General features: G+C 56.9%; 1 protein-coding gene and 2 long non-coding RNA genes across 4 annotated transcripts; 2 read left to right on the plus strand and 1 right to left on the minus strand.

Annotated features, from left to right (window-relative positions):
• Window positions 1-1,815: 1,815 nt before the first annotated feature.
• PDCD1 (programmed cell death 1) lies at window positions 1,816-12,240 on the minus strand. Of its 2 annotated transcripts, none has more exons than XM_090285645.1 (5): window positions 12,055-12,240; window positions 4,696-5,046; window positions 4,221-4,382; window positions 3,090-3,124; window positions 1,816-2,754 (listed from the first exon to the last, which is right to left on the minus strand). In XM_090285645.1, the coding sequence occupies exons 1-5, from the start codon at window positions 12,128-12,130 to the stop codon at window positions 2,527-2,529; spliced, it is 852 nt and encodes a 283-aa protein (XP_090141771.1). In that variant the 5' UTR covers window positions 12,131-12,240; the 3' UTR covers window positions 1,816-2,526. The 2 variants fall into 2 exon arrangements, with proteins under 2 accessions (XP_090141771.1, XP_090141761.1); XM_090285635.1 differs by having other exon boundaries at window positions 1,816-2,757.
• A 4,141-nt stretch (window positions 12,241-16,381) lies between these two features.
• LOC150022896 (uncharacterized) lies at window positions 16,382-19,171 on the plus strand. Its single transcript, XR_016509738.1, has 3 exons — window positions 16,382-16,520; window positions 17,027-17,711; window positions 18,877-19,171. It is a non-coding gene; the product is annotated as an uncharacterized LOC150022896 (long non-coding RNA).
• Window positions 19,172-19,262: 91 nt separating this feature from the next.
• On the plus strand, window positions 19,263-22,239 carry LOC150022897 (uncharacterized). The gene is made up of 2 exons (XR_016509739.1): window positions 19,263-20,897; window positions 21,006-22,239. It is a non-coding gene; the product is annotated as an uncharacterized LOC150022897 (long non-coding RNA).
• The last annotated feature ends 176 nt before the right edge of the window (window positions 22,240-22,415 follow it).

Raw genomic sequence — 22,415 nt, forward strand, 5'->3', positions numbered from 1 at the left:
GGCGTTTTGATTCTCAAATGGTTTCTCTGGCCTCACAGAACCCAGCTTGATTCCTTGCCTTTGGGGTACCGGCCCCAACGCCGGCACTGTCCTTGCTCCGAGGAGCGCGGGGCCGCTGGTTCCAGCCAGGCGGGCGCTTCCATAGCGATGACGCGGACGTGCAGGGGCCCCAGCGCCGGCCGCTGGCAGCCCACCGGTCACAGGTGCAGTGTAACCTGCACGTTTTTTCACTCTGAGTGAAATCGAACATGCTTTTGTTGTTTAAGGAACGTGCAATGACACACACATGCAATACAGGGGTGCATGTGTGCACCTGTGTGCACATGGCATGTGCATGCACGATATACTCCCGTGTATGTGCTCATGTGTGCCTGTGTGTGCTGTGTGCATGTGTGGTGGGTGCTTGTGTGTGTGTGCATGTGTGCGTGTGTGTGCGGACTGTCTGGACACCCCTCCTGCCCGCCTTCCCGTCACCCCTGGAAGCTGCTCTCCAAATTCGCTCTCCTGTCTGATAGGACATCACACTGACGTCCCCGCTGCGTTGGGGAGTTCTGCAAGGGCGCAGCGTGAGGGAGTCTACCTGGCTGCTTCTCCAGGCAGCAGTGAGGTCCCTGCATCACTCCGCCAGGAGTCTGCCTTCTGTCCCTGGTCAGGCCCACTCCCGTCTCTTAGGAGCTGATTCCCCTGCTTCAATCTGGGTGGGTGTAGGCCTGACAAAGCGCCTTTCACTTCCCCTCCACAGCCTTCTTGGCTGTTCCTCACTCACTTTTCCACGTGAACGTCACAGGTCAGGTATGTGGGTTTTTGTTGGGATCCTATAGGTTTATAAATTAGCCAGGATGACCTGATGTGCCAGGTCACCCTAACCAGGGTGCGAGTCAGCCGGGCATGGAGCTCTCCTGCGGGTCCGCACGTGTCTCCCGAAGTGCAAACCTCACACGCTGATCTTCTCTGTTCTGTTGTAGCCGGAGCCACTCGCTCCCACATCTTCTGCTAACCAGTTAGCGTTTGAATATACCACAGCCCCATATTTCAGGATGTTAATTTTACATCTGCTCCTTGCCTGGATTTCCTTGCTGCCGCAGTATTTTCCCACAGAACCTACTGGGTTTTCCAGGCTCATGAGTCACTGCGGACTTCCCGGAAGGGGCTCCCTATGACTCGAAACCTTGTCTGGCACCCTTGCCTCCTCCCGGATGGGTGGCTCCACCTCTTGTCCCACCCAGGACAGGACCCCAGGGTGCAGGCACAGGCCAGTGGGGCCTAGACAGGGCTCCCTGGGACGGGCAGGTTGAGGGCATCTGTCATTGCAGGCAGGGACCCAGTATGGTGGTGCACCTTCCCCTCCGGAGGACGGACCAGGCAGTCTCTCCACTGCTTCCCGAACCTGCCCACCTGAAGCCTGGTGCAGCCCACCTACCACCTGGCCTGGCCTCAGCCTGGGGCACTGGCCCTGCGCAGGAGGGACCACAAGGGGTGGGGATGTCTAAGGGCCGCAACGGGGTAGATACAGGCACAAGCACCCAGGGTGCCTGCTGCCAGGTGGAGGTGGTCTGGGGCCAGGGTGCTGTGGGACTGTGTGGCATGGGGTCTGGGAAAGGCTTCCGGGGGGTAGGGCCCAGAGGCCCCCTGAAGTTGGAGGCTGAGGGTGTGAGTTTGAGGGGATCAGAGATGAGGGGCCACAGGGGGCCTGTGTGTTTCTGGAACAGTGACCGTGAGGGTCAGAGCCCTCCACCTGCCTGGCACCAGCAGGAACCCCTGCCCCTGCCCCCCACCCTCCACTGTGAGCAGGAAAGCACCAGGGGCTTTCTCTGAGCTTCTGTCATTATTTAATTATAATATAACAGAAAGGGAGAGGGCCTCTCAAGTGCGCGCATCCGAGCCCCTGTGCCCGAATGCCCACCACTGCCCTGCCAGACAGCCAATGCTCTGTGTGAGGCGGGCAAAGGGCGGTGGGCCTGGCTAGAGGGCACCCACCCAGCACCCTGGGTGGGAGCCTCTGGGGTGCCTTTAAATAGCAGCGTGAGTGGACACCAAGGAGTAGGCCACTCCAGGGTGCTGCCCACCCACTGCGGCCAGGAGCTCTTTCCCCGGCCTGGGAAGCACCAGGCTCACGTGCGCCCGCGTGTGCCCCTCGAGGTGTGTGCTGGAGCTCTTCACCGTGGGGCACCTCACCAGCCCCCCCGAGGCAGAGTCTCCAACCAGGACCCCGCACTCCATGTCCAGGCACTGGCTCTCCTGGGAGGCAGCAGGACCACAGCAGCTCCTGAAGCCCCCCGACACCAGGGAGGGCGTGTAGGAGGCACAGGGCAGCAGTTCAGGAGAGACCTCAGTGGGGTCGATGCCTGCAGTCCTGGTGCATCCCCTCTCCTCTCCCAGTCTTGTGAGGACTCCGAGGAGAGCCAGGCAGGGGTGTGACCCTAACAGGGCTCAGCCCCAGATGGCTCCCACTGCTGTGTGCTCCTCTAGGGGGTCACCACACCCTGCTCACGCTTGGTCTGAGGGCCAGGGGCTGGCAAGGAGCCATCAGAGGGGCCAAGAGCAGTGTCCGTCCTCGATTCTCAGCAGCCAGGGCCCCTGCAGGTTATCGGCCGAGGCCCTGCGGCCGAGGGAGCCCGATCTGCCGGGGAAGACAATAGTGGCATACTCCGTCTCTTGTGGGACCGAGGGGACAGAGGGCTCGGGGGTCTTCTGCCACTGGAAGTCCAGCTCCTCATAGTCCACAGAAAACACAGGCCCTGCAGAAGGCCCCTCCTTCTTAGGAGAGAGGGAGAAAGGAGTCAGTGTTCTCCGAGCGGCTGGTGTGCTGTGCACACACACCTGCCCACATGCGCACTCACGCCTGCGCACTTGCACACAATGCACATGTGCACACATGCATACATGCATACATGCACAAGCCTGTGCACACGCACACACACACATACTTTGGCCAGGCCTAAGCCCCACCCCCAAGGTCAAATAAGCCCATCTGGTGGTGTACAGGTGTGGCTATTCCCGAGGCCACTCGCCCCTGGGGCAGAGTTGCCGGCCCCTCCCCCTTCCCCACGAGCCCCCAGCACCACGGCCAGAAGAAGCAGGAAACTCACCAGAGGTGGGTCCTCCCGCCAGCAGGCACAGGGCCCTGCAAAGAAACACAGGGGGAGTCAGGGAGCCACACAGGGGAAAGCCTCAGTGGGGGTCTCGTTGGGAGGGGTGGAGTGTTGGGAAGGCCTCTGGCTGCAGGAAGGGCCCTAAGCATCTGCCCTGCCTGCCCCCCTCTCCATGAAAGCCCCTGAGCCCTTGGTCACCCCCCAGGGTCCTGTCTGAATGTGAGTTGCCTGGGTTCATGGCCATGGAGGACGGTCGGCTTCTAGGCCCAGTGCTCTTGCTGCCTCTGGTTGCAAGCCTGGCTGGGCCTGGCGCTCCCCTGGGTCCCCAGCTGGCGCCACAGAGCACGCAGCAGACACACGATCAGTGATGCTGTGGCAGCATCCCCCGGACGGATGCTGCACGGGCATGCCATGTGCGTTCCCACCCGTGACCAGCGCCCGGGACACAGAGCACACTTCAGAACATCTGCAGGAGGACAATGTGACCCCTGGATCGCAGGTCAGTGTGGTTGCTGTCCCCAACCACTCAGGGACCAGTGTGCAGGCCTGTGGCTGCCCTTGTCTGGACCACTGTGGGGCCTCTTTCTGTTGGCTACGTCGTGACCCCTAGGTGTCCGTCGGAGAGAGCACAGCCAGAGCCTCTGGTGGGGTGGGACCTGCAGAAGGGCTGGCCCAACCCGGGGCTGGGCCCCTCTGGGCAGTGGCCCCTTCCAGCCCCAGAGACGTCCACTGATCATCAGAGTGACTCAGTGAGGACCACCCCATCAGGATGTGTGGGGGAGGTGGACAGCCACAGCCTTCCCCTGGTGGTCAGAGGTGTCTGTGGCTCTCACCACAGGTGCCTAGTGGCTGTTAGAGGCACGGTCACCCTGTCCTGTGGCCTGAGGTGCTGCTGGAGGTTTGGTAATGGCTCAGCCTGGGGGACTCTCCTTGCCTTCCTGAGTGACTGTGACAGCTGCTTTCCCCTCAAGTGCCTCCTGAGAGCGGGGAACATGGCTGGGGTCTCTAAGGGGACCCCAGACCCTGACCGGGCCGGTCCACTCCCTCCCTGGGTGTTCACAGTGGAGGGCAGGGTTGGCAGACAAGGCCGCAGGCAGTGCCTTGGGCTCCATCTGGGTGGGGCGTTACCTCGAGTGGCCCTGGGAAAGGTGGTGGTCAGGACCCAGGTCAGCAGCAGCAGCAGCAGGACGGCCACCAGGACGCTTGAGACCCCGATGACCAGGCCCTGTAGTTTGCCCGTGGGCCTCGTTGGGTGGCTGGGGCTCTCAGTGGGCAGTTCTAGGGCTCTCTCTGCAGACAAAGAGGAGAGAGACTCAGGGGTGGGTGCACAGGCAGGGGTTTAGGGCTCTGTCCTGCCCTGACCTCTTCAGGTCCTGAGGGGACGCGGTCCTGCACCTGCGCTGACCAATTGCCCCGAGGCCTGCACACCACAGCCTGAGAGGCCCCTGCCCCCCGCCCCCCCCCAGGACAAGTGGGTCTGGGGTGCTTCCAGGCACAGAGTCACTGTGGTCCTGGATGTGGGACGTGTCCTGGAGTGAAACGTGGAGGGTCCCTGCCACTGGGCCCAGCAGGCCACCCGCCCCGCCCTGCGCAGCCCCTGCACCTGTCACCGTGAGCTCGACGGGGAGGCTCTCATGGATCTGCGTCTTGGGGGGCAGATAGATGACACCACAGAGGTAGATGCCACTGTCATTGCGCTGGGCAGTGAGGACGCTCATTTCGAAGTCCCGCCTGTTGGGCAGCCAAGTCACGCGGAAGCGCGGGTCCCTGTGGGCCTGGCTGCTGTCCTCAGGAAAGGCGGCCAGCTTGTCCGTCTGGTTGCTGGGGCTCATGCGATACCAGTTGAGCACAAATTGGTCAGACATGTTGGAGAAGCTGCAGGTGAAGGTGGCGGTCTCCCCTTCGGCCACGGTGAGCTGGGGCGGCTGGAAGGTGAGGAACCTGTGCGGGGTTTCTGGGGCGCGGAGGGAGGACCAGCGGGTCCTGAGGAAGGGCAGGCGGCAGCCCACCAAGAACCCCTTCCCGCCTGCCCGTACACCCTGTGAGATAGGAAGGTTCTGGAAAGCCCAGCCCACGCTGGAACCCCCTGTGCAGAGCCTGTGCCAGAGTCCCGCAGCTTCTCCTCGCACACCTCCGGGGACGGGGCACGCGCCTCCCAGCAGGCGACTCCATGACAGGATCCAGGGATTCTCCAGAGACCGGGGACTGGGCTGCCTCTGGCTCTGACGCTAGGCCCCCCGAGAGGTGATTGTGGGGCCTTCACGCTCCCTCATTGACTCCAGATCCCCAGCTCTGCACCCCAGGTCCCCGACCTGTGTGCACTGTGCTGGTAGGTGGGGTGGGTAACCGGGCTCTGGGCTGAGCTGGGCTGGTGGGGGCTTCCATGGAGAGCCCATGGCCTCAGAAGCCAGCCTTTGCCCCCATCTCAGGACAAGCTCAGAGCTGGGACCCCCAAGTGGGTACTGCTGACCTGGCACATCTTCTGCCATGGCCATGGGGGTTGAAGGTCAGAGGCCAGCTGCACCATTGACCCTGAGGTGGACAGACACGGAGGCCCCGATGACCTGGGCTCCAGCCCACGCTCCCCAAAGCAAGGACGTGCAGGAGGTCTGGGGACGCCCCCATGGGAGGGGGCTCTGGGCTCTGACACAGGAATGCACGCACAGGCTTGGCTATGCTCCGCCCTCCCCCCACTCACACACACGTGCACACGCCTGCTCTCCCGGCCGTGTGTCCCTCCTAAGCCGGGACTGGTTCCCACGCTGGACACCTCTGGCCCCAAGGCCAGGCTGGCTGCCACGGGCCCGCCCTGCCTTGTGGGAGGCCCGCTCCGCGCGCCGGCGGTGGCTCCGAGGAGAACATGACGGTGCTGAGACCCAGCGCCCCTTCTGTCTGAGCCACATCAGTGCACGTGTGACCAGGATGCCCCCAACACCCCACCCCATCCGCACTGAGTGTCTGACGTGGGACAAAACCACAGAAATGCAGAGAGGGCAGGTGGGCCTGCGTGCAGTGAGACCCGAGGGGCCTGCGGTGTTCCCGATGCCCTTGCATTTGTGGAGCCCTGCTCAGGGGCACACAGGACCTTCTCTACCCCCCGCCCCCCCATCTGTACTGAGGACACTGGCTTGGAGAGGCCATGGCCCCTCCCCTGGCGCCTCTCCTGGCCGTTGACACATGGTCAAGGCTGGCACAGGGACAGTCCTGCAGCTGCTGGTGCTGTCCCTAAGGATCCCATCAAGTGCCAGCTGGACGTGAGCCTGAGCCAGGAGACCCCCACCCCCACCACCCGGCTCTGCAGAGGGCAGGTCCCATGGGCTGGGAGGGGCATGAGCGTCATGGAGGCCAGTGGGGCCTGGAGGGGGCTAGGTCTGGGCTGGGGGTGGCCGGGACAGATGGAGGCCTTGTGGGGGCTGGGGGAGGTGGCACAAACATCAGTGGGGACACAGCCAGACCTCTTCTCCTTTGTGCGCCCAAACCTCCAGAACACCAGCCCCGCCCCCTTGGCACTGCTGACGCCCATCCTCCTCATGCATTTTTTCGGAAAGCACCCAAGTCCTTTCAGAGAAAGTGTCACGTGAGTGATGGTCCGAGGTGGACACAGACTTGGCCATGCCATGCGGTAACTGTGCAGCAACGGAGCGCAGAGCGTGGGTTCCGTGGCCCCCGTGCCCGTGGGTCAACCACTAATGCCCAGTGCTGCGAGCCAGTGCCCCTCACCGATGCCCCGGGAAGGCCCATCTGGATGGCACCCCCGAGGGTGCTCTCCTACCTGCTCTCCAGGTCTGTGCCTCCACCCATAGGCAGCCTGCCGGGGCCTCCACACAGACCCCCACTCAGGAAGCTCCCCTGGGGGCCACGGAACGCATGAAGCCCCCTCTCCTTCCTTCACAGGCCCCCTCCACAGAGCCCAGCGTGGGCCCTGCTGACAGGCCCTGGGACCCTGTTCTCACCCTGTGCGGAAGAGGGGACCCTTCTTCTCTGCAGTTTAGAACTTCAGCTGCCCCCCAACCTTGATCTGGGACCAAGTGAGTCCCTCGTCTGTTGGCTCTTTTTGGCACCTCTCACAGAATCCGGACTCGACAAGGTGGGTCCCTCCCTGGGCACCTGCCCCCGTGAGTCTCTTACTCATGACAAAAGGGAAGGAAGCCCAGAGAGAACGACCCCATTGTGGAGTCCCCGATGAGTGCCCCAAGAAGGACCAACACCTCTGTGATCCTCCACAACCAAGCATCAGAAACACCCTGGTTGTGGGCACCTGCGCACCTGGCCTGGGGCCTTCCAGAAGGCAGGGCGGGCACCCAAAGCAGAAACAGCCCAGTGGGGCCACAAGGCTTTTGCACAGCAAGAAACCATCAACAAAATGGAAATGCAGCCTACAGAAAGGGAGGAAACGTCTGTAAGTCATACGTCTGATAAGGGGTTGAGGTACAGAATACATAAAGAACCCAAATAACTCAAAAGAAAAAAAAATCTAATTACAAATGGGCAAAGCAGCTGAACAGGCGTTTTTCCAAGGAGGACATAGAGAGGGCCCACAGGCACATGAAAGGATGCTCAACACCACTAATCTTCAGAGAAATGCAAATAAAAACCACAATGAGATGCCACCTCACACCTGTCAGAACGGCACCATCAACAAATCAACAAACAACATGTGCTGGCGAGGATGCGGAGAAAGGGAAACCCTAGTGCCCTGCTGGCGGGAATGCAGACTGGGGCAGCCGCTGTGGAAACAGTGCGAACACTCCTCAAAAAGTTAAAAATAGAACCACCATATGACCCAGCAATTCCATGTCTGGGTAACTATCTGAAAAAAACACACAACACTCCCAGAAAAGACAAGTGACGGCCACAGTCATGCAGCGTTTTCTGTGGCCAAGACAGGAAACAGCCTAAGTGCCCGTCAACAGACAACTGGAGGACAGTGTGGCACACACACAGTGGACTGTTACTCAGCGTAGAAGGAATGCGGCCTGGCCGTCGTTGACAGCCGGGACAGACCTGGGGGACACGCGCGGAGTGGGGTAAGTCAGGCAGAGCACGAGAAAGTGCATGTAACCTCCTGATGCGCGAGCTCTGAAGCAGAAACAGCAAAACAGAGCAAAGAGCGACTTCACGAACACAGAGAGCGGGCCTCTGGTTGCCAGGGGTCGGGGTGGGTGGCGAAGGGGGTCAGAAGGTGGGAACCGCCAGTTATAAGATGAGTAAGTCTCGGCGGTGCAGATAGACTCTCAAGAAGCTACGCCATCGTCTCTCGAGACGGACGGCTGCCGACGACGAAGTCCCGGGGGCATCGTGTGAGCGACTACACTCAGTAATTCTAAACCCCCAGCCCCTCGCATCCGTGGGTGCTGCATCCACGGACTCAACCCCTCTTGGGTCGAAATACTGGAAAGAACCCAAAACCCCAGGAAATTCCAAAATGCAAAACTTGGATTTGCCATTTGCTGGGCATTTGCTGAATCCACGCGAGGCAAGAGATTGCGGGCGCATCTGCTGATGTTCTGTTCAAACACCACATCCTTTTATAACATAAGGGCCCTGGGCAGCCTTGCATTTCGGCACACAGACCCCCGGAACGCCAAGGGGTGACTGTAGTTATTTATTTAAATGTCATCTGTTCTCATAAGCTTTTGGCCAGGACTCACAAAATGGCTATGGTGGGTACATTTGACCTTAAAATACATTTTTTCCCCTTTACCCTCACAGAGAACTTAAAAAAAAAAAAAAACAACTAGAATTTATTAACACATAAAACAGAAGATGTCACATAAACATTTGGATTTCTCTCCTAAAAGGTCAGAAAACCTGCAACACCAGGTGCAAGTCCCCGTACCTGGGGCTGTGCCCAGGCTGCCCCTCCCACGGGAGTGCGCGCTCGCTGGGACACCCCTTCTGCACCCCGCGGTCTGCCCACCTCTGATGCTTTTACTGCCTCTGGAAACCTTGAGACTGGTTGGGAAAATACGACCATGCATTAGATGTGAGTCAGTAAGAGCACTCCAGGCGGCGGCTGTGAGGAAAGGAAAGGACACAGGATTTCAGGGTTCAGCGACCGTCCGGTGCTGCTGGGCAGGAGTAGCAGTGGGACCCTGGGGGCAGTGACGCCGTCCCGGCAGGGCGGCTGCTGTGAGAGTCTGCCAGAAGCCCAGAGTTCAAGCTCCAATCCAATGCCAGCCTGATGCCACAGGGTTTTCTTCTTTCTCTGACAGTGAGAAACCCGCACCTCAGGTTTTGCAATATGGGATTATTTTTGTTCAGTCTTGGTACATGCAAGTAGGTTCAAAACTGCGCACCCCTATCTCAGTGGGAAATACCTTTACTGACCGACTCCAGTGCACCGTGCGAGGGGAGAGGCCGGTCCAGAATTCCAGGGCAGAGACTGGGGCCCAACTACTGAACGTTTGAAAGTAGGCAGGAGAGTGATCTTGACAATTTTCATTAGAAGAAAAAAACTGCGTGACTACGTTTGGCGATGGCTGTTACCCAGGCCATCACTTCACATCGCGGACAAATATCGGGTCATTACATTGTGCACTGAAAACTAACAGGACATGGTGTCAGCTGTTCTCCAGTCAAAACAGCACTGGTTCTGAGGCTTCACGTATGTGAAAGAAAATTGAGATTTGATATATATTTTTTTTAACAGAAAAGAATCCCGGGGCGGCGAAGACAAGGCGCGGGGCCTGCTCTGGTCAGAGGAAGCTGGGCTCAGTGGCCTCCAAACCCGCAGGCAGCGCTGGGCTTGGCTCTGGGGGCATGGGTGGCTGTAGGGGCATCTGAACTCAGGCTACGGGAGCTACTGTCCTGGGGCGAGGGGGTGTGTGCTGCACTCTCAGGGGCTCAGCCCAGATCTTGGTGACGTACAGAGACGGGATGTGGACCCAGACTCACGTGCTGAGTCCTGACCCAGCGCTTCAGGGAGGCCATTGTGGGGAACAGGCTGCGTGGGTCATTATTCCGGTGAGGTCCCGAGGGCGGCCCTAATACACATGACTGTGTCCTGATAAGAAGAAGGGCATCTGGACAGACACACACAGGAGAGGCCACGTGAAGACGGAGCAGAGATGGGGTGACGAGTCTACCAGCCCAGCCCCGAGAAGGACTGACCACACCACCAGGGGCCGGAGAGGCCTGGGCCCGACCCTCCCTCGGACCTTTGATGAGCCTGCCAGGCCGACACCTCGATCTCGGCTTCCAGCTGCCGAGCTGGGCAACCACAACCTTCTGGGGTGAAGCCAACCAGTCTGCGGTGTGTCTCACCGCTGCTGAGACACACAGCAAACGTGCCAATGTCGGCCAGTGGCGACTCTGGGTGAAGGGCATTCACTGTTGTTCTAGTAACTATTCCGTATGTTTCAAATATTTTTCAAAATTGTAAGTTGAAAAATGAATAAAGCAACCTGACTTAAACAGTGTGTCACAGGCTGCGCCGGCCAGCGTTACCAAGGGGTCTGCATGGCCCCAGGACCCTGCGGCTGGGCGCTGTCCGGGGCTCATGGGCTCACTTACCCGCCTCGGCAGCATGGCACACCCCCCTGGGTTTGGGATATTTCATAAAGTGCAAGAAAAACGTGCATATAAGGAGGGGGTTTCCATGAGAATGAATAACATCATAAATATAGTGAATGAATTAGCAAGGAAAGATGTCATTGAATAAAAAGCCCCCTAAGGCCTGAGCCCTGTGTCCGGGGTGAGAGCAGGAGGAGGACCCCGCATGCCACACGGCAGCGCTGTACTCGGTGCTGAGCGGGGCCACCCCTGAAGCCCAGGTCAGAGATGGGGAAACGAGGCACGCTGAGTTTGAAAATCTCAGGACACAGGCTAATGCTCTGAAACAGAGGGTCTGAGAGAGGAAGCACATCCTCATTTTTCCCTGCTTTGGGAGGGGTCCGGTTGGGGACCAGGCCACGGGGGGGCAGGTCACAGCTGCCTTGACACCTCGAGTCCTCCTCCCAGGTGACACACACCCACGCTGCCCCTATGTCTGGGCTCCCCACCAGGCCTTCCACTGGGCACCTTTCGGCTACAGGCCCCCGGACTACTGGCCTCAACTTTGAGTTTTTCCATGGCCCTGAGGTCTTCCTGGAGGCAAAGACCATGTCGAGGAGGGGAGGCCGCTGCCTGGTGCCCCATTGTCACCAAGCAGACGTGGAGGGGCAGAGTGACGGAGGGTCCTTGGGCACCAGGATCCACAGCCAGGGCTGCCCTATCTCACCTTGGTCCCCCCAGGGGCCCTCTCCTCCCACCCCATCCCCCAGAGGACCAGAGCAAAGGCCCTGGGCTGGGTATGAGGGATCCACTTTACCCAGTTCCCATCTGGGCAGGGCTGGCTGAGGAGGGGGCAGCGGGGGGCCCTGCTCCCTGACTGTCAGACTGAGACATGGGCCTGCCAGGCCTGCTGGGGGGCAGGGGGCTTGCACAGGGGCTCAGGGCCGGGCCCCTCTCCAGAACCCACTATGGACGCTGTGAGCTGTGCCTAGGCTCTTACCTGGGACTCTCATCCAGAGACCCCAGGTCCCCAAGGGGGTTGGGGGGACAGTCTTTATTCACAGTTACTTTTGATGTAACTAGAGTAAGACTCTGGACCAAACTGCCTATCACCTCAGGAGCCAGTCAGCTCCCTGGGAAGCTGGTCCATCCCAGGAAAACACAGTGGGGGCCGCTGGGCCCAGGTTTGGGGTTCTGGCCAGTGCAGGCCTGTCATCCTACAGAGAAGGGTACAGGCTTGCCAGCCCACTGGACACTGCAGAGGGGCTGGGACAGTTCGGCCTCACCACCAGGGGAGCTGGGAGAGCCGTCCCCCGGCTCAGAGCGCGCAGCCCCCTGCCAGGGCCACTGCAGGCCTCAGGGGCCTGGGCCACCACAGCGTCACCCACCAGCCCCCGCTCCCCCACCAGGCAGAGGGCCTGAGGCTGTTCCCAGCCTGACCCTCACCACCCAGTCCTGACCCACCTACCTAGAAGCCATCCTGGCCGCCAGCCTAGCTGTAGCACGGCCCAGAGGAGCGGCCAGGGCGCCCACGGGGTCCCCATGCCCCGAGCGAGCCCGCGCCGGCCGCTGACGATCTCCTCCTCTCGGCTCTAGCAGAGGCGCCGGCAGAAAGGAAACTGTCCCAGTCAAGCTAAAGGAACCCGCCCCGAGCTTCCTCCTCCTCCATTGAGGCGGGGAATGGGGTGGGTGGAGAGAGCAGTGGGTGCAGAGACAGGGCAGGGGAAGACAGCGGGGAGGGGGGGAGGGAGAGAAAAGAGAGAGAGAGAGAAATGGGGAGACAGGCAGGTGGAGGAGGGGGTGTCCTGGTGCTCCTCCCCCACCACCGGGGCTCCCCATCCCAGGAAAACTTGTTCTCTCTATTTTGGTCGCCTCTTTCCCTTTCCACAGGATGGAGGGGTGACTCTCTCCTCCCCTCCCCAGCCACCCTCCTGTCCGGGGGAAGGTGGGTCACCCTCTTTGGGCCCGGGTGCCCCAGGCAGCAGTGAAGGGGGGGCTCGATCCCATGCCCACGGCCTAACTGTGCCCCTGGTTGGGGAGTGTTCAGGCAAGTCCCTGGCCAGCCCGCTGCGGCCCCTGCCCAGCTGAGCGACTAAAGCAGATAGAAAGCTGGCGTTCCAGGAACTAGAGGTATGACCCCCCCTGACTCCAGGAGACCTGCAAGCAGTTCGACCTTTGTGCCCCAGGAGGAAGCGAGACTTCTGACCCAGATGGTATCGGAGCCCCGGTGCCCAGGGGAGGGACTTCGCGCCCAGGACACAGGTTCAGCAGATGGTCAGGCTGCAGCCCTTATCTGATGAACCTTTTCCCTGTATTTCAAGCCCCCTGTGCACCTTTTTCTTCTCCTTATAAAATGGGTCGGTTCGAGATGACATGTCAGGACGGTCTCTCAGGGTGCATAACCCTCCGTCCCCTCAGATCACCTGCATCCACACAAATCCTTGTCTCTACTTAATCAGCTCTGGTGGTGACAGGCAGCGTGAAGGCCGCCTTTCTCGGTTTGCCAGCCACCCCTCCGGGCAGTGGGCAGTAGGGACTGCTCTTGCCAAGGGCTTGCCTGGCCCTCCCGCTGCTGGAGAGAAGCTTTCCTTCCCGGGGGCCACCAGGCCCTTCTAGTGGGTCAGCTGAGGGTCTGCCTGACCCGTGGCCTGGTTGGGGTCTTTTCCCCAGGCTCACCTGAGACTCTAACCCTTACTCTCTCCCTTGTTCTCCCGCTTCCGCCACCTCTGGGGGCCCTGTGGTTGGCCCCTGCTGGAGGGCAGCAGGTGCCAAGCAGTCTTCTCTCAGCTCCAGGCTTTCAGGAGACCCCAGGCCAGGCTGGGGCGGCCCATTTTCAGATCTTTCCACTGTCAGCAGCCTCCTGACGGCCGGCAGGGCCTGTCTTCCAGGCCTGACCTTGTCGCAACCCCCTCAGGCCCCCAGCACTTTCTCAGGTTGGGGGTGGGGATGGGCCAGGCCATTTCTGAGATAGTTCAGTTCGTTCATTGCATTTTTCTCTAAGCATTTTATGATAATGAATGGAAAACAGGGGGAAAAATCTGCTGCTATTAGTGATGCTGTAACAGTGGAAAATTTTAATGGTGGGAAATTGCAACCCGCCCCACCGTTCTTTTGACATTGTTTGTGTAAGTGTGGACTCTGACTAATATGTGGCTCGTGGATGAACAGCATGTTTGTAGAAGAATCTTAGGAACTAACTTCAAAAAATACAGACCCTGACCGTGTGGCATCCCAGCTCTGGGACATTTGCTGACCTTCATCCTTGGAGCCAGGATGACATGAAGCCGGGATGACGTGGAGCTGGGATGACATGGAGCCAGGACGATGCACCCAGACCATCCCTGGCCTTATCGGAAAGGACTGTGCCCCTCTGCTCGTAGAGAACTCTGCAGCCCCTGCCCTGACCTCTCTGTTCTGATCCCCTCTCCCTCCTTAGAAAGCCTCGGCCTCCACTGAGAGGTGCAGATGGGCTTAGAGACGTGAGTCCCCATCTTCCAGGTGGCCAGCATCTGCAACTAAGCCGCTTTATTAGCATCAGCACCTGCCCCTCAAGTACTGGCTTTTGTACCTGCTTCCGGTTACAGGTTTTGGCTACTCCAGAGGGGGCCATGGAGACCCCGGTGAGTCCCGGGGCCTGAGCTACGGGGTGTGGTCCCGGCTGCTTGTGGGGGGCTGACCCCGCGGCAGGGACTGCAGGGCGATCCCAGCAGCCGCCCAGAGCTCTCCGTCTCAGGGGTTCTCCCCATGCTCCCTCTTGAGGCATCAGGTGCCTTTCACGCTTCGCTGCTGAAAGGAAGCAGGCGGTTGGTGGGTTGGGTGCCCAGGCCGGGTAAGTCCCTCGTGCGCGGGACCAGGAGCCCCTGCCACGCCCCTGGGGTTCTTTGAACTGTCCGGGACTCTGTAGGAGTCAGTAGGTGCCCTTCAGCAGCAGGCACGGCTCGGTGTCCAGAAAAGCCCCAATTCCCCAGTGTGGGATTTGGTGGGAGTCCTTTTCTGGTTTTGGTTTTGGTTTAGATACTGTTTGCTTTTCTTCCTTAATTGCCTGTTGGTTCTGTTTCTCTGCTCCTGCCTGAGAAGAAGTCTGTTTCTGTTTAAGAGCTCTCATCTGTGTCTCCTCTGACATGCAGTTTTGGTTACAGTTTTTTGCTTGTTTTCTTGTCTTTTGGAGACTTGGTTTGATTGTTGAGGGTTTAGTTTGAGAGTCTTCATCTGTTTAAACTTCATCTTTGCTTCAGATATTGTTCTTGTTTCTGTTTTGAAAAGAACGGCTTGGTCTCAACCTTGAATTGTTTTGCCAAAAGTCTGGTGACTGGGATAAGATCTCTAATGTGCAAGCTCTCATACTGTTACCTTGTAAGGATTCTAGTCAGGGTTCAGATCGATGGTTTGAAGAGGGAGAAGATCTCACCCCCCTCTTAGACAGTAAAGCTCAGAGAAGGAAAAGGGGCAAAAACAGGCACTCCAAACTTAAGCCGCTCACGGTGCCAGGTCTGATATCTGCCACCCCATTCTCCAGCCTCATCGAAGGTGTCAAGGATGATATATAATGAAATGGCTCATTTCTCACGCACTAAAGGAATGCAGGAATCACCACGAAAAAAATTATAAGTGTATTTGCAAATGCAAAAAAAAAAAAAAACACTTTCTGAAAGTTATAAAATGGATTCAGAAATTCACCAACCTAAAGGATGCTAATTACTTATTTTTAGTTGTCAGTAAATGGAAAATTCTAGTTAAGCTGGGAAAGAATACATGGTTTTTATAATAGAAGGTGTAAATTATGGCAACATATTCTGAGGAAAGTGTAATTGAAAGTGGGTTATTCTAGATTTGGTTATTTCTCGATGAGTTAAAATGGCAAACTGAGAGGGACTAGGGAAGTCACAGAGGGTCATTAGAGCTGAAGAAAGGTTGCCTAGAGGAAAGGAGCCGAAAGAAGGCAGGAGGGCGTGAGAAGCGTGAGAAACACTAAAGGAAAGGGGGCACAGGAAGGAAAGGCCGTGGGGGATGGGACTCGAGAAGGGACGTGGAAATGGGGGAAAGGGAATAAGAAGGAAGAGGACAGGCACACAGGTAGGTGACAAGCAAAGTGATGGTTTTAACGACAAGCGGAAAAGCCAAAAGCCCCCTTTGACTCCCCAGAACCAATTGTCATTTCCTCACAAAGACCCCAGGCACCACCGGACAGGAACAAATTACTCGGCCTCTTGGCCTGACAGACATTTATTTGTATTCTGAATGTTATCTTAAAATGCTGCTGTACACAAAAAAAGCGAATTCTTTCGTCAACTGCATGGTAATCTGATCTATAATCATGTCATTTTAAATATGTTTTTGTCACCTAGAGACAGGCACTGTTTTACTCTGATGCATTTGCAAAAATATTACATCTTCAAAGATTCACAGAAAGAATTTCGACTTTTTCTAAACTATAAGTTTCTCAATAAATTTTCAGATCATACTTTTGAAATAGATGGAGATTTTTTAGGGCCCTGGAAAAATGACTGGGTCATAGAGATGCTGGTGGATAATCAGGGTAAACAGTAACCAATTGTGGACTGAGGGAACTGAGGGTAACGATTGTCCTTATAACTTTGTCCAGAATATTACTGATTAAAAAAAACTTGTTTGTTTTCTTAGAGAGATTTGGTAAATTGTAGCAATTTTGAATCGTTAATATTTTTCTCCCTACCTGATCCCTCCAGAGTTTGGAAATCTTAATGAGTACCATTATTTTCATGGGCAATATGTTTCTTTGCATGAATTCAATAAGAATATTACTTTTTCCAGTTTCCAGTTGTGGATTTATTAACCAAGACTTATACTGGAATATCATGTCTGAGAGACGTGCCTGGAGTGTGCATGTCAGCAAACAGCTTTAAGGAATAAAGATGGACTTTGGAGCAGATAAAAGACCCTTGAAGAAATGGCCTGGTATGTTGCTTACTCATGTGGTTCACAGAAGTCTTTCCAGGTAAGGAGTGAAGGTTGCTTCCCTGGGAGGTGGCAAGGAAGAACCTCAGGACATTTTGGGGACCTCGAGAACTTGAGGAATTTACCTAAATCTGCAGGTGTTGCAGGCAAAGCCTGATGGCTACCCTGTGGTGTGGCGTCTCTGCCCTGAGAGGCTGATTAAAACTCCATCTAGAAATTCCTTGTAACATTCCAGCAAAGTAGATTTAAGAGAGTGGGTCTGATCAATTGCTATTCATGTTGTGTTCATGCAAATAATCAGGCCAACTTGAAACTGGACTTAATGCAGTAAAGGAATTGGTTTTGATTTGGCTCTTTGATGAAAATAAGGGTGATTTTTTAGGATGAAAATTATGTTTCAGTAGACTCTCTTATACACATTTATGAATATTAAACTCTAATTCAGTGAACGTCTGTAAAATTTCCCTTTTCCCCTATGAACTAAACTGGGTCCTGACTTCTTCTAGTTTCCTGAAATGCTTTGGCTACAACCATCTAACTTCAATAGAAATGGACGGAAAATTGCCGGTGGTGATTTGTAACAGTGGGAATTGTAACCCACCCACCATTCTCTTGACATTGTTTCTGTAAGTGTGGATTCTGACTAATATTTAGCTTGTGCATGAACAGCATGTTTACATAAGAATCCTAGGAACTAACTTCAAAAGATACAGACCCTGACCTTCAAGCCCCCAGGTCCAGGAGCTTTGCTGACCCTCGGCTGTGGAGCCAGGATGACACAACCGCCATCGCTGGCCTCGCCAGAAAACTGTGCCCCTCTGCGTGCAGAGAACTCCGCAGCCCCTGCCCTGCCCTCTTTGATCTGTTCCCCTCTCCCTCCTTACAAAGCCTCTGCCTCCACTGAGAGGTGGAGATGGGCTTTGAGATGTGAGTCTCCATCTTCCAGGTGGCCAGCAACTGCAACTAAACGGCTTTTCTTTATTTACGCCAGCACCTGCTCCAAGCATCGGCTTCTGTAGCGGCGGCGGCCGGACCTGCCTTCAGTTGCAGTGCAGTGCGTAGGCCTCACCAGCTTAAAATAACCGAGACAGAAACCCAAAGGCCGCCTGCAGCCCCGCTCCGAGCTGCGAAGGGAAAGCACTAAAGAACAGAAGCGGTGGAAACAGCATCAAAGACGCGTCTGCAAGCAGAGTGAGCGAGGGAGGCTTCAGTTCAGAACAAAGGGCCGCTCCCCCTGTGGGAGGCTGGAGGGCTGAAGGGCCCCGCCGGCCAGGGTAGCTCCCCCGTGGCCCCGCTGTGGCCAGGTGCGCCGCCGCAGGAAACTGGGTGCTTTAGCTCAGTCTGCGCTCCGTGCGAGGACTCAGCAGTTCCTCCTGGTCCGGACTGCTATCCTCTGAGGCCCCGCGCCGAGGGGGCCGTAGGGGAGGGGGGGTCTGTGCTCAGCCCTGCCCTGTGTCCTGTGACTATGTTCACAGAGGGGCCAGAAGTCCGGGACCATTACGCCCCTCCCGTCCACCTCCCTCTTCTTTGTTCTCTCTTTCCCATCCCCCCTTCTTGTCCCCTTCCCCCTTACTCTCCTCCCTCCTACCCCGCTCTTCCCCTCCCCCAACTTCCTCCTGATTTACCCCTTCCCCTTCCCTGTGACCCTCCTCCCGGTGGGGTGCTGGGCTGGGCAGGTTGGTGTCCCCAGACAGGAAGGTTAAAGGGCTACTTGGGTTCTGGGAAGTTCTGAGCTGGCAGGGGGGTAAATAGAGGCAAATGGAGGGGGTCTTAGATACTGTGGCAGGAAGTAGGGACACATGGCCTTGAAGAGCTTCACACCCACCAGGGGCCAGCAGGACCTGCAAGATTACTGGTCAGAGCCCAGGGAGGGGCCGGCGCAGGCGAGATGGGGGCAAGGGTCCCAGTGCTTTTCGGGGTGCTGCATGCACAAGGCGAGCTACTCACTGCTTATCAGCTCACTGTCCCCCCAAAACACATGGTCCCCATCACATTCACTGTCCCCACACACACACTGTCCCTGCCACACACACTGTCCCTGCCACACACACTGTCCCCATCACACACACTGTCCCCGTCATACACAGTCCCCATCACACACACTGTCCCCATCACACACACTGTCCCCGTCACATATGGTCCCCATCACACACACTGTCCTCATCACACACACTGTCCCTGGCATGCACAGTGTCCCCATCACACTGTCCTCTTCCCTCACCATCCCTCATTAGAGACGGGACAGGATCCCCTGTTGTAGAAAGATGGGAAGGTCAGGGCTCCTTCTGCCTCTGTCCTGTGTCCACGGCAGGCTGGGCCTCTCCTCCTTGCCCTCTGTCCTGGTTTCACCCCGCAGGTTTGGAAGGTGACATCAGAGAAAACCAAAGGTCCCGTTCTGTGGAGTCTCCATGGAGAAGGGTGCATGCTGCTGTCAGGCCGCCGCGGGGCACGTGAGTGTGAGCACTTGGCTGGGTTTTCTCAGAGGCCCGTGTGCACAATCAGTGTCCACATCACTGCCAGGACGCTGGCACAGGCGTGACCCGTGATGGCGCTCAGTGCCCCTGTGTGTGTTTGCTACACAGTGTCGGCCATGTGCAGGCCTCCGCCCCCCCGGGTCCCGTGAGTCTGCTGTCCCGGAGCTTCCCCCCTCTTGCCCAGTGTCCCCGCGGCCTCCGTCCGCCCTCCATCTCTGTGGTTTGTGTTTCTGTGATGCATAACAATGAACGGCACACAGGTGGCCTGCTGGGATGGGCCCCGTGGCTCGAGGGCCTCATTCGCGAGCTCGTGTTCCTGTGGGGTCCTTTCAGGAGAGCAGAGCTCCGGGCATCTGTCGGGTTTTGGTGATTTGGGGGACCGTGCTGAGGGGCACATGGGTATGTGACCGTCGGCCTTTGTCCCGGGAGTGGTCCGCCGTGGCACTGGGTCCGTGGCGTGCGTGTTCCTGCACTCGTGGCGCCCCCGCTCTATCCGGTAACTGTGGCTGCCATCTGCTTCCTGGGGGACCCACTGATGAAGTAAAGGAAGCGAAGGACGCACAGGGCCGAGGCTCTTCGCAGGGTGCCCCCCACGCCCCGTGCAGCGGGGTCCCCTGTGGGTCTCCCATCCTTCTGGTTTGGGGACAGACACTCTAGAGCTTCCAAGGCGCTAACCTCACGTGACTCACTTATACGCAGCGGGCGGAGGGGAACATGAACCAGCACAAATGGAAAGTGGGGGAGAGGGGACCCCGGCGCTCTCCAGAGGGAGTTTCCATTCACAGAGAAACACAGGAAGCAGGAGGATCATCCTGAAACTGCTTCTGAGGAAGCTAAGCTGGCGGGTGATGTCAGTGACCCTGCCCCCGACCCGTCCCTATCTGTCCCCATCAGGTGGGGTGGCTGGCCAGCAGATTCACAGCTACTTCTGAGGTTGGAACAGGAAATGGTTAATAGTGTTTGCAAATAAAAACTTTCTGTTCTATCCTGTTTTTGAAGCACTTCTCGGAAGTTAAAAAAGAGTGCCTAACTTATCTGCCCAATTCAAGAACCAAATTTTTAAAAACTTAACCTAATATTTCCACCAGTTACTACGCACAAGAATGAAGACAGCTGGTGGCCTATTTAGTGGGTGGTGGGGGTCTCAGTAGATTCTCACTCTTCTTTTCTTTTTTTACAGTAGAAAACACAGCGCCCTCTTTATTTTTTTGGATGAAGAAATTCAGGCTCAGGACCATTAATGTTGCTTTTCTAAGGGGGTAAAACTGGAATGAGCACCTTCCTCCATTCTCTGCTGCTTTCCTTGTTGGCTGGGCCCTGTACCTCTTGAACGGCCAGAGCTGGTTTTTTTAAAGCTTTTATTCATTTATTTTTAGAGAGAGGGGAAGGGAGGGAGAGAGAAAGGGAGACAAACATCACTGTGGAAGAGATACACTCATTGGTTGCCTCTCACGTGCCCCCACCTGGGGACCCGGCCCACAACCCAGGCCTGTGCCCTGACCGGGAATCGAACCGGCGACCCTTTGGTTCACGGGCTGGCACTCAGTCCACTGAGCCACACCAGCCAGAGCTGAATGGCCATAATTTTGAGATTTTTATACTCTTTGTGGCATATCTTCCAAGGGGGACAGTTTTCTCTACAGAGTAAAAGGGAAACTATCCTTACACCTCAGAGGGACCACAGTCGCTTAGATGATAATCTTCACAGGACTTGACATCCAGAAAGACAGTGGCATGGCTCTTCTCTGGCTCAGGTAACCACGCAACGGTGCCGCTGGGACAGCCAGTGCGGTGCTGCTGTTCTTTCTTCTCAGACTGCCCGCACGGTGCGTGTGCCGTGGCACGGGGGTCACGTCGCTCCAGAAAGGCAGAGTCATGGAAAGGGAACGAAATCTGAACGAAGGCAAGCACTAGACCTTTTGAAGATAAGCTCACTTGGATTCGCTGAGTGGGGTCAGGAGCTAACACATCGGAAGATGGAGGTCAGAGGACACCAGTGCCTTGGTTGCAGGGGCCCCGTGCTGGTGATGGGACCGTGGCGTGTCCGTGCCATCTGGACGATGTGGGTGTGCCAGAGGCATTTCTCATGCATTTGGAGACACAGCTTTAAGATGGCCTGGTGGAGAAAGCACCAGGGTGAGTGAGTTTAGCTTCTTGGGGTCCCAGACCTACAGGCTCTCCTCTTCCTAACAAACACTCTCATCTGGGTCTTCACTCCCGTGGGAGACCTTGGCGGGACCACGTTAATTCTGTCGGATGCGTGTCCGCACTCCCACGTGTTCTTGCCTCAGTGTCCGCACCCCGGTGGGCGCGCTTGCCCCTTGGCTGCCAGGCCCACGCTGATGGCTGAGGCCCTCACAGGAGCCAAGTCAGACGTCCTTCGTTGCGGCTTTTGCCAGAGCAGACGCTCCCCTCTGGTTGTCAGGGTGTACGAGGGCCACGCAGTGGTGTGGGACCCTTACGCTACTCCGGTACTGTGGCCGTGGGGCTGTGCCCCGGAACCGCCGGCGGCTGCCACGTCTGGGGCTTCGCTGAATGGCCGCCACACTGGGTTTACTGTCTGCCTCCCTTCGTGCCCCTCGCATGTGCTCCAACATCTTTCTCACTCACTTAGTTTACAAAATTCTAGAATGACATTAGTCTTTTAAATGTGAGTTTACAGTTTAAATTTCCAAATATGTGTGTTTGTGTGTATATGTGTTCATGCATAAGCGTGTAGGTGTTGCATGTGTGTATTCATGTGTAAGCATGTGTATGTGGTACAGAAACCCAGGACTTGAGGCACAGCCCCAGGGTATCAGTGTTGCTACGATTGGCTGGGTGATAACCCCAAACCCCAGAAAACAGTGCCCTAAAAATGAGTGGAGCTGGAAGTTCCTTTTCCTCTTGAACAAGATAACCAGAGGGAGGCGATGTGGAGGGGGTACAGTGACTGCGATTGTCCTCAAGGATCCAGGGTCTTACCTTTCTGCTTCCTCGGCCCCTGGCCTGCATCTGCAAGGGGGGCTCGAGGTCCATGCTGGCTGCGGGGGTCGCCATCTTCTCTGTGTGGCTGTGCATAAGGCAGCGAAGTGGCATGGAGTGGACTAGGCCCAGCCAGCTCATCTCCATGGAAACTTCTGGAAGCCCAGCCCAACACTTTTCTCTTCTGTCTTCCTGTCACACTTGGCTGCAAGGCAAAGATGTCACAGGGTTGGAAGAGTCAAAAGAAAGTTCCAGGAATAAAAAATATGGTGAAAACATCAGCGCACTTGTCTGAACTAGCTGCAGACGGGTAAGAATGGGGGGGCGGGGGCAGGTGGAGAAACGAGAATCTGCTGTTGGGAGTGCAGCCGAGGGAGATGGGATCGCGGAGACATCTGTCTGGGCTGCACGTGGAGGCTGTCCTTCTGAGGTCTCGGTTCACTTCAAGTGATGGGTG

The sequence above is a fragment of the Furipterus horrens genome, unplaced genomic scaffold (genome assembly GCF_987537825.1).
Source record: "Furipterus horrens unplaced genomic scaffold, mFurHor1.1.pri manual_scaffold_1, whole genome shotgun sequence".
NCBI lineage: Eukaryota > Metazoa > Chordata > Mammalia > Chiroptera > Furipteridae > Furipterus > Furipterus horrens.